The sequence below is a fragment of the Rhinolophus sinicus genome, chromosome 2 (assembly GCF_057876585.1).
Source record: "Rhinolophus sinicus isolate RSI-liver-muscle chromosome 2, RSI-T2T, whole genome shotgun sequence".
NCBI lineage: Eukaryota > Metazoa > Chordata > Mammalia > Chiroptera > Rhinolophidae > Rhinolophus > Rhinolophus sinicus.
The window spans coordinates 62,465,011-62,478,216 of NC_142502.1; the positions used below are offsets into that span (position 1 = coordinate 62,465,011).

Sequence of the window (13,206 nt, forward strand, 5' to 3'; positions counted from 1 at the left end):
TCATTTGGTCTAGAAATCAGACAAAAGCTTTGCAGCTGTGAAATGCAGCCCATTTTAAAATTAACCTATTGTAAATCCTTAATGATTGAGAAATTCTGCAATTTGCTATGATTTGTGTTTTGTGCTGCAAACAGAATAGCAAACAGAAGAGATGATACAGGTCAGAATGGTGTGCATTTGGAAAGTGAAGGAAAAGTTGACAGACACTGTGCTTGGTTCAAGCCAATATGTGATGCCCTTCTGCCTTTCTCACACATCACCTCATCTTCCACTCACAGACTCTCCCAAGTGGAATGCAATCCTTGGAAATAATTACTTAAATTACAGTTTATTATACAAGAGGTAAAATTGTCCACAAGTGTAGTCTACTTTTGCCTCTTTAAATACAACCTAGAGCCTAGATTCTTAGGGAAAGGGAAGGCACAGGTTTTTGATTCACAAAGGCCTAGAATTTGAATGTGATTCCAAAACAAATTAGCTTTGTATCCTTACACAAGTCACTTAAACTCTCTGCGCCTCAGTTTCCACATTTGGAAATCTCATTGGATTCTCATACAGCTTAAATTAGATACTGTATTAGAAAACCTAGCAGGGTTAATATATTAGGTTGATGCAAAAGTAATTGCAGTTTTAAAGGTTAAAAATAATTGCAAAAACCACAATTACTTTTGCACCAACCTAATAATATGTTTCTCTGCTGCTTCCTAGCTCTGAGACCCTAATCAAATTACCTAACTCCTTTGTGCTTCTGCTTCTCTGTCTGTAAAAATGGGGATAGTTCCTAGGGTTGTTGTGAGGATTAAATAAATTAATCCATGCAAAGCACTTAGAACAGTACTCAACACCTAGTAAGGATTCAGCAATTATTAACGATTCTGGTTGACAGATAATTAAATAGATAACCAACAAAAAGTGTGTTTACAAATACTGATAAGTGATGTGGAAACTGTTGAAACAATCTGAGAGACAGTGATGGCTTGGACTGTGGATGACACTGGCAGTAAGAGAGGGGACAGACAGACATAGTCAGAGTAGATTTTGGAGATAGAATTGGTAGTCTCTGGTAATGAATTGAATGTGAGGGAAAATAAAAGAGGAAGAGGTCAGGCAGACACCAAGGTTTTTGTCATGAGAAACTAGGTTAATGGAGTTTCCACTTATTGAGAGAAAAAGCAAGAGAAGAGGTTTGGGGGAAGACGAAGAGCTGAGTTTTGAACATGTTGGTTTTGAGAAGTCAATGGGGCTCTCAAATAAAGGTGTCTAAAAGATGGCTAGATTCTCTCTCTCTCATATAATAAAAGGGTATAATATAGCATAAGAGAAAGAGTTTGGGAATGAGTCAGGCTTATGTGAGACCCTTTTCAAAGGCTTGTAGAGAACATTTCTTTATTTTTGGTTCCTTCAAAATGCAAAAATCTTAAGATCTTTTTCACCTCAGGCCTTACGACACACTATTAATCACTATTTGAAGTATGTGTCTCCCTTCACTCCCTCCCACTTATTTCCCTCCGTCTCTTCCTCTTTTTCTCCCTCTCTACCCCCCTCTCCCTCTCTTCCTTCCTTCTTTCCATAAGCTGGCTTCTTATCCTGTAAATCTCAACCTAAATATCATCTCGTTAGACTACGCCACCTAAAACCAGGCATCTTTTTTCCTGCATTACTCCTTATTATATACTCTGTTTTCTTCATAGCCCTTATCATAATTTGTAATTATCTACTTGACTGTTACTGGACTATACATTTCCAAGGCCAGGGACTGTGCGGATACCACCAGTCCACACCCTGTGCCTGGCTCCTGGCCGCTGTCTGTCAGAAGGCAGGAAGGATGGGGCTATAGCTCAGTGCTGTGGCTGATTTAGGACCAATGTTTTTGTGTTTTCATATGACTGGCTTTTTATGCTTATGTGCACAGAGTTTCTGTACCCGACATCAGGCAAAATCTGAGTAGGAAAATAACCTTGTTTGTTTCAGTCTACATTTACTGTGCACCGAGTCCCAGGCTCTGTAATAGCTGGTGGGATATGAAATGGCATCGTGAGATTGGACAGGGAGACCTGTATTTGAGACTTGGCTGTTTCGTCTTCTAGGCCTGTGACTTTTGCTGAGATATTTGAATTACTCTAAGCTTTAGTCTCCATGCACTAATGTAGTTGAAGGGCAGTAATATAATTCCTACCTCATAAGATTATGGTACAAATTGAATGAGATTATTTGCATAGATCATGAATTTATAATGCTTTGCACATACTAAGTGCTCAATAAGTTATTACTATCTCTTTGTATAAAGGTGAATCATACAATTCTAGAAATGGTTGATATTGCTTGACCACGGGCAGGCACAAAATCTTCCTTTGTCTTTCCCTTTCTTCTCCTTGTTCTTCACTGTCAAGGGAGAAATGCTGCCTGTAATACCACGATAGCAAAAACTAGTCATGCCATCACCTCTAGCTTAGCACCCAGAAATAGACGTGGCGTTATGCTTATTTAAATGACAAACTGAGAGTATTTAAGCCTTAAAACGTTTTGTTTTGTTTGTGGGGTTAGAAAGAAAGGGTGAAAGGAGGAAGGAGGCAGAGAAAAGCTAGAGGTAGTACTAGCTTATTTAGCCAGCCTTCAACAAGCAAACTGGGTGATAAACTGAGGCTCCTGATTCTCCTGAATTCGGTAAACATTCTTCCTGAGGCTCTGCCCTGGACTGAGCACGGTGCTGATAATGGGGAGATCAGTGAGGAGGACATATTTTATTAGTTGATCAAGTGCATGAAATTAACTTGATAGATATTTCATTCTGTACCACGATCTATTTTCTGCACCTCAAGCAAAGTTTTTTTACTATTCTGGTTGGTTTCCACTAAGTGCTATTTGTGAGTTTAGACACTAGGATTGGGGGAAGGATGAATGAAAAGAATTTAGGGCAGAGGTCGTCAAAATTTCTTGGTTTATTTTGCCTCATAGAGCACCTCTAAGCCACAAGAAGTACCTAACAGGTGCCATTTCTGCAGTGGATAGATCCAATCAACCGAGTAAGTGTTTATGTCTTAACAATTTAGCACATGTTAAGGCATGCATAACTTCTCAAACCCTGGAATCAGGTAGTATACCACCATCACTTACTGATCCACACTGATTTTTGTGATACTTGGTTTTTATCACAATAATTGCCCAAAACTCAGCTTTGCAAAAATTTAATATCATCTGAAGGAATCTCATTAAAACTGTGAACACCCTCTGACTAGTAGCTTGCATGCTGTCCAACACATACTACTGTGTTTCCTAAAAATGTAAAATACATTTTACACAGTGCCTCTGTGAGTTTGCTGCAGTACCCTGGGTGCCTCATGGCACAGCTTGGGAACTGTGGGCTTAGGGCCTTATTCCAAGACTTTCTGTTTTCTCTTTAAATGTTTATCTCTTCTTACTGTTTTGTACCTCTACATTATAAGCCAACCTGATGTTATTTCATTTTTTATGAAACATACTTTATCTTAGGAATTTTTCTATTATTAAAACTTTAAAAAGTAAAGCATGTGTAATGAAGGAAGTTTGGACAATACAACAGAACACAGAGAAGAAAATAAGTCATTCCTAATTCCACTATCCATTAATAACTACTATTAACCTTGTTGTTTTATCTGTCCAATTATTTTATATGAAGATTTATTGTATTTTGAATAATAACTATTACTAACTGATTTTATTAGAAGGTAATAGTCTGTAATATAACAGGAGTTTCATACCTAGAAGTTGTGACTTGTCTGTAATTACCATTAGGATAAATAACATATCTGGCCACTTTCTTTTTATTTGATACTTTCATAAGTTGAATGCCTGATTGGTGGGCTTGAAGACCCCCTCCATTTATGAGGGAAAGACTTTCTGCTGCTGTATTTCTAACCTAGCAAAAGCAAGGTGTGTTATTTACATGGCAGTTCTTCATTATAGAAGCACAAACACAAATAGATTTTAATGGAGCAACATGTTTCTTTTGTAAGTGGTAGAGCTGGGGTATTTTTTAAAAGGGCAACTTGTCAAATGTTTTACTTCCTCCAGTGGATGGATGCACTTTCTAAAAGTAATATATTGTGACCCTACTATAATGTAGTAGTTCTTAAAGATTACCTAATAATTCAGATTTAAACTATATTTTTCTGATACCACAAGGAAAACTTTTATAATTCCATTTTATTTCTGATTCATTTGTTGCTTTATTTTCTCTGCCTTCCTAAGTAGTAGAAATTGAAGTTATTTACATAAAAAAAAAACATTTTTGTGTGTGAGTTCATTTACGTGAGATATGTGTTTAAAATCTACCTTCTGTTACAATATAGAGGTTGAACTGAAATTATCAAAAAATAGAATTGTAACTTCAGAAAAGAAAAAATGGCTTAGCTCTTGAGAGTAGTTCACAAAAGATGGAGTGAAAACCTCTAAGTACAAACATATATTCATATTTAGAGTTTCATTGTCTCTCACTCTCTTACTCTCATACTCATTCCTTCTCTCCCTCCCTCCCTCCCTCTCGTTCTCTCAATAATAATTTTAAATTCTGATTAAAACACGTGGTGGCAAACAGTTTCTTAGCATAGCCTGGACTGTTGAAGAGCCATTTTGTTCTTATAAAATCCTGGTAAAGTCCCCCAGGGCTGACTCAAGGGCTGGAGCAGAGAAAATACAAGATGAACCTGGCATAGTATCTTGTATTGCCAGGAAGTAAATGCTAAAAATAAATAAGTAAAAGTGGAAGCAGGTTAAAAGGACACAGGAGTCCACCTGAGATAGTTCCCAGTGGTGAAAACTACTAGAACAATTTGAGCAACAAAATAAATGACAATAATTTTATTAAAAACCAAAGAATAAATACCCGTGAGTCCATACTGATACAGATAAGCCAATAAATAAATGAGGGCGACGGGACATATCTTTTTGTACAGAAGTCCAGATGATAAATGTAGAAGGAGTGGAGAAAATAGAATATTCTATTTGAACACCACAGTAATGATTTCTGCAGGCAGGATTCACAGATGGATGCTAAGAAAATAAGTTATATAAGTGATAGATAATAATTTGAAAGTAAGTATTTTTTATATAAAATTGAAAAAGTTATTGTAAGAAAAAAATAAGTATGTTTTTAAAATACAAAATAAGTGAGCAAAACTTTAAGGAGAAGCATGATATTTGTATAGCCTCAGAATATCTCTCTGAAGAAACATATTAATTTCCGTGGTAGTTTTAATTAATGTCCACAAGTTCTTTGATACCCGTCTTGCCAGGAAGTGGAGCTTACCTCCCTTATCCTTGAGTGGGGCTGGAAATAGTGACTTGTAACTATCCAATAGAGCATGGAAAGGAGAAAAATAGTAGCTTTACAGTAGAGAAACCTGGCAGACACCATCAGTGGTCAGGGTAAACATCACCAGTAATAAATCCTGTTGTTATCATCTACCACCAGATACTATGCATTGAGAAGGGCACTTCACTTCTCTTTCATTCTTCCCCCAAATCCATAATCTCAGTCTAATCATGAGAACACATTAGAAAATCCCAAATTGAGAAACAGCCTACAAAATATCTGACTAGTACTCTTCAAAAGTATTAGGGAAAGCCTGAGAAACTGTCACAGATCAGAAGAGTAAGGAATCATGACAACTAAATGCAATGTCGTTTCCTGGATTGAATCCTTGAACAAATAAAGAAAAGACATTAGTGGAAAAACTGATGAAGTCTGAATAAAGTCTATAGTTTAGGTAATTATGTTGTACTAATGTTAATTTCTTAGGGTTGATAAATGTACCATGATATGTAAAATGTTAACATGAGGGGAGTTGGCTGGCTGAAATACCGGAAACCTCATTACTATCTTTATAATTTTTCTGTAAATCTAAAATTGTTTCAAAATTGAAAGTTATAAAACAACAACTCTCTGGTGGCTTCCTCGTTCTAAGTATGTTTGTTATTTGAAAGTGTCTCCAGAGCAATTTAGTTCAGAGAAATCCCCCTGCCCATCATTCCAAGCCTTTGTGCAGTTTCTCTAAAAGAAAGATGAGCTCTTGATAGCAAAACAGCCCTCAAGGAGCAAGCGCAGTAAGTTTTAGAGGCTTCTGTCCCACCACTAGAAATAGAAACACATCTTCACATGCTCTGCAAGTCCGTTTAGTCAACACTGATGGCTTGCCTTTTGTGACTTGGTACTGCTCCCAGCACCTAGCTTACAAAGAGTATTCTGTAAAGACAGTGCAGAGTGGAGCAGTTGTGATTCTACCTGACTTTGTTTTGGGTCCTTCATTCCAGGGATTGTCATTGAGCTCCTAATTTAAAATCTCCAAAGTTATTAGATCTGGTTTCATCTGACTGTCTCTTAATCCCAGATTATTGGTAGACTTAAATAGTATAAAAAGTATGGTACTCCATAAGATGCACACATGAAAAAAATTTTTTCAATATAAAATACACTATATATTGCTCTTTAAAAAAAACAAACAGTAAAATCTCATTAATTCAATGTAATTATGCATACAAGTATGAAATCCCGATTTATAAATGTTTTTTTTTATTACTTTCAAGCTCTTATTAACTCAAACTAGGATAACAGAGTTTATTATTGAAGGCCTAGTGGGGCTCCGTTTTAGGAGATAGTAATATGTAATTGGCAGAGGGTGATTATTGTCATAGTGACAAATTAGAATTTATTACCAAAATTAAACTCCTCCTCTGTATGCCAATCATTTTCTTGATCTAACCATTAGTGAAAACTGTCTTAATTTGTGCACGTATTGAAGGTATTCTTTTTATGAGTTATGTAGATATGTTTTACCACCTAACCAAATGAATACCTTGCAGTATGTCTATCTTGGGAGTAAAACTGGTGTGAGCAATGAAGAACAATGTACTGTTCTTGAACATAGAAATAAGTTTAGGTTAGTATAGTGGCAGGTGCATGCATTTTCTGGAAAGCTTTGTTTTCTGGATTATTAATGCATGCCCAAGTAGATACACAGATACTTAATAATAGTGCTTAATTGCTGTAGTCAGATTGAGCAACACATAATTTATAGCAATTCTGAAACTAGGAACACAAGAATGATAAGCTATACGACAAAGACTTACTACAATTGCTAGTCAGTAAAAGTACAGACTGCACATGTTGATAGCAAGCCATTCTTGTAAAATGCACGTGACATAATTTTCTTGACAGCTGTTTTCAAAGTCTGCCTTCCCATGCCATCCTGGTTTCTTTAGTGAATTTACTTGTAAAGTTTTTTTTTTTTTTTTAATAAGCAATGTTTCATTTCCCAATTTTATATTCAATTAAAATTTCACCAGTTGGCTAGTATGTGCCAGGTACTTTCATTTATGGTTCTTCCAGTGTCTCAATATTAGGAACTTCTTTGTCCATTTTATAAATTAGAAAACGGAGATTGAAAGGTTTAGACACTTACCTCTGTTTAGGCCCTACATTTGGTTTAATATAAATGTGGTTACCTAACTGAGAGTTGCCTAATACATGAACATAGATAACGTATCAAAATAAAAGGAGGTGGATCCCTAGAAAGAAAGGAGGAGGAGTTGAGACTAGAATAATGAATCTCTGAGAGTAAATTTAGCAAGTTTGCTAAGTGGAACATCACTTTTTTTGGCAGGTCTGGTTCCAGAGCCACCAAATGTATTGGACCTGTAGTATATGTTGAAAATGCAAATTGTCCAATTAAGTGTAATAACTCATTAAGGGAAAAGAAATAATACAATTTGAAAGTTTTTGTGAAGACATGTACTGCCTAATCTGTGAATTGAAAGCATCTTTTAAAATTTGCTTCCCTTCATATTCCTAGGTGGTAGTGAATATGTGGGTAGAAAAATAAGAGCATTTCAAATAATGCTAATGAAGTTAAATGATTGCAATCTACCATATTGTGAGGAGAAGTTGTTAGCTGTGAAAGATGAGGACAGAATTAAAATATTACCATGACTGGCATTTGATTTGAAAACTGCAAAGATAAGCTTAGGTTCCTATTTATGAAAACCATTCTCACAGACTGATAAAATATCTTTTAAAAGGTTTTATAGTTACCATGGATACTTGTTAGCTTTGATAGAGTAAGTTGTAATACATATTTAATCATCTGAGGTGAAGTAGCCTAAAAAAACCTACCAACTAAATCAAAAGTAGCTTCTTCCCTAAATTTATACTAGTTTGGAGGTGGAAAGGATAAATAGCCTAAAGATTAGCTCTTTGGTTAATCATCACTGCTTCCAAAGCAAGGCACTTAGGATGCACATTGCCTGAATTTTATTCTGATGTTACTTTTATATGTAACTTTTTCTGTTAACTAGTAAAGGGCATTTCTTAGGTTTTGACATAGGAATTTAGATGGTGAGACCTTTTGGCAAGTTGATGAAACAGAAGAAGCAGACTCGATTTCTAAGTCATAGGGACACAGACGGTATTGAAGGCATTGGTCCCTATGGTAACATATTTGCCTTTGGCCCAGAAGGGGCTGGTTTCTGCTTAGCTTTTTTTAATTGCTATATATTGACAGCCGTTTTCATGACTATTTATAAAATGTCGGATTAATGAGCGTGTGTACAAGGTACTGCATACCATACCCTTAGGCTTGATTAGACACCTCAGATGACAAAGAGATCTGCATGAAGAGTTCCTGAGGTGTTTTTGTCATTTCCTAATGCGTCTGTCACATAGTAGAAGCAAAAAGCCTTTCAAATGATTTAAATATTTTCCTCAATTCTCTTTTAAAACAGGTGACAAAAGAGCTAAAACAGTATGACAACAAAATTATAGAATGCAAATTTGAGAACAACAGCTGGGTCTTCATGAGACAGAGAACAGACAAAAGTTTTCCTAATGCCTACAACACTGCCATGGGTGAGTATGACAACCTACCAATGCTTGGTACATTAAAAAAAAAGAAGAAGGTGGTAAGGTGTGAGAACCAAAATGTGCTGTGTTAGTTGTTCAGCCTGATGGGGCATGCAGTCATGTGGACCCCCATCCTTGCTTGCTGGGATGAGGGTTCTGGCAGGTCCGTACCCTGGTTGGCTCCAATCGATTTGTAGGTTCTCCTTTGTAGACAGACCTGTGGGCTTGTGCCCATGTGCTGGGGAGAGAAGTTTAAAGGGCAGGACAATGGGCTGTCTGCAAGTTGAATTTGTTGAACAACAACAAAAGCCATGATAATTTCAGATCTATTCAAAACTATAACAACCATTGTTTGCCAGATGGTAAAAGACAAAATTAGCAGGGGAAAATTTAATTTCCAGCTCCTAAAATAGCTTTACAAACAAGGGAGAACAAAGTAAATGAAAGCCGTTAAACCCGCCCCCCCCCCCAAAAAAAAAAAAAAAAAAAAGAAGAAGAAGAAGAAGAAAAAAAACCCCTAAAACCTGCTGTGCTATCCTTTGGGTACAATATGAGTACTTTGGGAATTCAGAATAGTAAGTTTCTTTCATGGGGAACAACACAAATTAATCACGTTTATAGGGTAAACTACTCCTAGTAGCAGTTGTTGCTCTGGATTGCATTTTTAGTGGAGTTGAGAAAAACAGATATAAAGGAAAATTAAAGGTTAGTAGAAAGTGTACCTTTAGAGTACTTAGTTGGTAATGATGATGATTATCTGATAAGCTTATGAGAAAATACAGAAATTGCCAGTTTGGTTTGCAGCTTAAAAGTTATTACTATTGTACATTTAAAGGTTCTGTTGTAACTACCATCTATGTTCAGACAAGATGAGTTAATTTCGAAAATAGAAATAATTAAGCCAGTTTCTTTTTCCCCCAAAACCAAATAGGTAAAATTAAAAGGACTGGCACTAAATTTTGATCACGTAAGAAAATAAGCTTTATTTGTTAGTAATTTTATTATACCTTACTTGAAACAAGTTATTAGAAGAAAATAATATTATCTACCCCCTCCAGTGAAATCTCCCTATTCAGTGGGAATGGTGGCTGGTATTGTGTTATATGCTTCTCAGTGTGGACTGCTTCCTGAGAGAAAGACTGAGGGACTGGAGCACAAATTATTTGTAGAAGTTTTGGTGAAATATGGACTAAAGTGTGATGGATGCACTGTGCTCGATTAGAATCCTATAAAAACTGTTCGGGAGGGATAGAAACCATAGTGAATACATGCTTATAACCCAAGTACTTGGTTTTGGTTTAAAATTGATCGCACAGTAAAGAGTAGCCGCTAGAAAAATACTCATTTGGGGGGCGGAGAGGGAGGAGAATAGTTTAATCTGAAGCTTGTCATCCAAGCCGGTGAAATGGAAGTGTTTAGCATATTGAGATGAAAACCTTTCCCCTTTCTCATCTCCCTGTGGTGAGTCAGCTGCCTTAATTAACCCTCGCGTGAGACACGTGTCTTCCTTTGTCCACAGCTGTGTGCAACAGCATCTCCAACCCTGTCACCAAGGAGATGCTATTTGAGTTCATCGACAGATGTGCGGCAGCTTCTCAAGGACAGAAACGAAAGCATCATCTGGACCCTGACACGGAGCTCATGCCTCCACCGCCTCCCAAAAGACCGCGCCCTTTGACCTAAGACCAGCCTCTGACTTTAGGATTGAAAGATGAGTGAGAACAAAAATGCTGTTGCCCCATTTGCAGCCAGAGAAATTCAAAACAGAATGTGGCTTGATGTTGATACACATTTGAATTTTTTTTTTGAAGAAAAGTATTGTAGCCAGCCTGTACATATTTGATGCATTTGTTTCCTTCGTGCTACAGTACATCATGGACTTAAACATTTTATTTATATCTGATAAACTCAGCCTTACCTTGTGGAATCTGAAGATTGAAATATCCAAAGGTTTAAACAAGATTGAAATCAATGAAAAAGAGGCCTTGTTTATATATGGATACCATCTACTTTTAATTTATAAAGTTAGCAATCTGGAACTGAGAGCGCATAGAACACTGTATTTTTTAGAAATTGTATTTCAGCTATGTTAAAATTTCCTTTTAAAACATTTAGACAGTGGCATTAAACATTCTTGTTGTCGTTCATCATGGATTTCCTACATTTCTGAGATTCTTATATTCAAAAACAAATGACAAGGTTGTTAAGTATTGTACTATATTAGACAACTTGGTCTGGCTTTATCATTTTAAGAAGGTTTTTTTTTGAAATGTAAAAGTAAAAGAGTAAAGCTCCATTTTTGTGAATTACGTCCTTTCTAACGGAAATATATTGAGTATTTTCATCTGCGTCTGTTGTTTGAACTATAATATCAGATCTCCAGTGTGCCCATGGTGGCGGTGGTTTTGAGCTACTTCCCAGAACTTAGATGTCCACCACCAGGGCCCTTACATACTGTTTCCTGGGAAACTTCTTGTTGTTGTTGTTTTTAATGCCAGGACGACTGCTTTACCTCAGTGGTATCAGTACCTTGTAAATTACATTAAAACACACAATTCACTGTGATTATGGGAGTGACATCAAACACAAGCAATGCTGTGTTAGTTCCCTCGAACAAAACGGCAAAGGAAATGCCAGCTGACCCTTTGATTAGGAGGTAATGTCAATGGAATAGAATGCTGCCACTGGGAAAGGCTCTCCCACTGCTACCTAAATTGAGAGGCAAAGAGTAGACATCTGTAGGAACTAAACATCAAGAAAGCCAAGACATTTATTTTCAAAGCCAGAATTCTATCTATAGTTTTTTCTGGGAATGCTATTTCTGTTGTATGTCTGAATTTTAAAACGTTTACTGATAGATAATGGATTTAAAGAGCAGCTAATTGGTCATCTGCCATTGTTGAGAAATTGTGTTCTGATTGGTTTGTGAAGGAATCTGAGAATTAGCCGATTAAGAGGCTAATGTATTTATTTTTAGAGGTACAAGTTTTAAGTATGTGTATTTAAAACAAATTTTCATGATCTGAATTTTATATATGTCTATGCATATATACGTGAGTATATGCAACAGTGTATATTCTTCTACTAACGTAGTCAGACATGAAAATCTAAACGACTTACCTAGTAGACTGAATATCTGACAGGATTTCTATATGTTATAGCACAGGTTAACCAAAAATGTATTTATATTCACCTGAGTTTTAATGTTTTTAAACAAACTTTTCTCTTGCAGTGCTTTTCTATACGAAATACTAGAGTCATGCTTGGCCTTTTTCCTTTGTTGTCCCCAAGTTCTGTAATGTATAGTGAATTTATCCAAAACGCCATTTTAGTGTTTCTTTCCTAGAGTGTTTTTGTGCATTTGGGTGCTAAAGGGAATAAAACACATGACCACCACAATGGCTGCAGAAAGATGGAAATTTGTTAAAGTTCCACAGTCTCTTGTACAAAGTGGATCTAAAAAAAGCCTATGCAACTCTGACGTCTACTTCACCTGGATTAGTTCCTCTTTTCATACAGTATGTTGCTTTCTCCTGAGTCTGTGTAAATGCAGGGCTCTTGTGGGTATAAGAGCAAGCTTTTGCCAGTGATCTTTAATGGAGTTAAAATGTTTATGGTAATTGTAACCTTTTAAATGAGTTATGTGAAAAGATCATCTCATTTTTAATACACCCAGATATTTTCTCCATACCTGTGTGCATTTTCCAGCAGTTAATTTTTCTTTTCCTTTCAGATATAGTGAAGTATAATAGTTGGCCTTATAAGTAGACTGCATTTAGTCCCTGAACACACTACCATCTGCAGTATCATAAAAAGTCATCTAGAAAGTCGGGGGAGGGGAAAATCTAGAGGCAGGATTTGGAATATCAGGAAGGAAACACTTCCCTTCTCAGCCCACTTCACAATAACTGGTTTTTGACACTGATGTTTTGTTGGCAAGAATAAGACAACTTTTCTGAGTTATCACATATAAAAGCTTTTGCATTGTGTTTGAAAAGGATGTGGACGACTCGACTGTCTGGATGGTTATATTTGCTTTCCGTGAAATGCTCAGAAAATGTCAGGACATTCCTTCTCTAATTGTGTGTCAGTGTGTATTGTAATAAAACTACTGATTTAAAATAACAGGAAGTTGTATCTACTTGGTTGTATTTGTGATACTGTCTCTGTGTCCCTTTATCTAACTGATGCTTTTATGTCCCTTCTATTGCTGGCATCAGAGCCTACTGGTATCAGCCATACCCAACGTAATCTATCTGCTTGTTTTACATTCTAGAGATGATCATACAGACTTGGAAAATCCTCTATTTTTCTTCCTGAGAAACCAAGAAATT

At 36.3% G+C, this 13,206-nt stretch overlaps 1 protein-coding gene across 2 annotated transcripts in view; it reads left to right on the forward strand.

The window, feature by feature from the left end:
• RNGTT (RNA guanylyltransferase and 5'-phosphatase) overlaps positions 1 to 12,999 on the forward strand; it is a 241,250-nt gene extending 228,251 nt beyond the window's left edge. For both annotated transcript variants that reach the window (XM_019743290.3, XM_019743291.3), the window contains 2 exons: positions 8,755 to 8,878; positions 10,392 to 12,999. In XM_019743290.3, the coding sequence (XP_019598849.2) occupies positions 8,755 to 8,878; positions 10,392 to 10,555 (288 nt within the window). In that variant the 3' untranslated portion in view covers positions 10,556 to 12,999. The remainder of the gene's footprint in view (positions 1 to 8,754; positions 8,879 to 10,391) is intronic.
• The last annotated feature ends 207 nt before the right edge of the window (positions 13,000 to 13,206 follow it).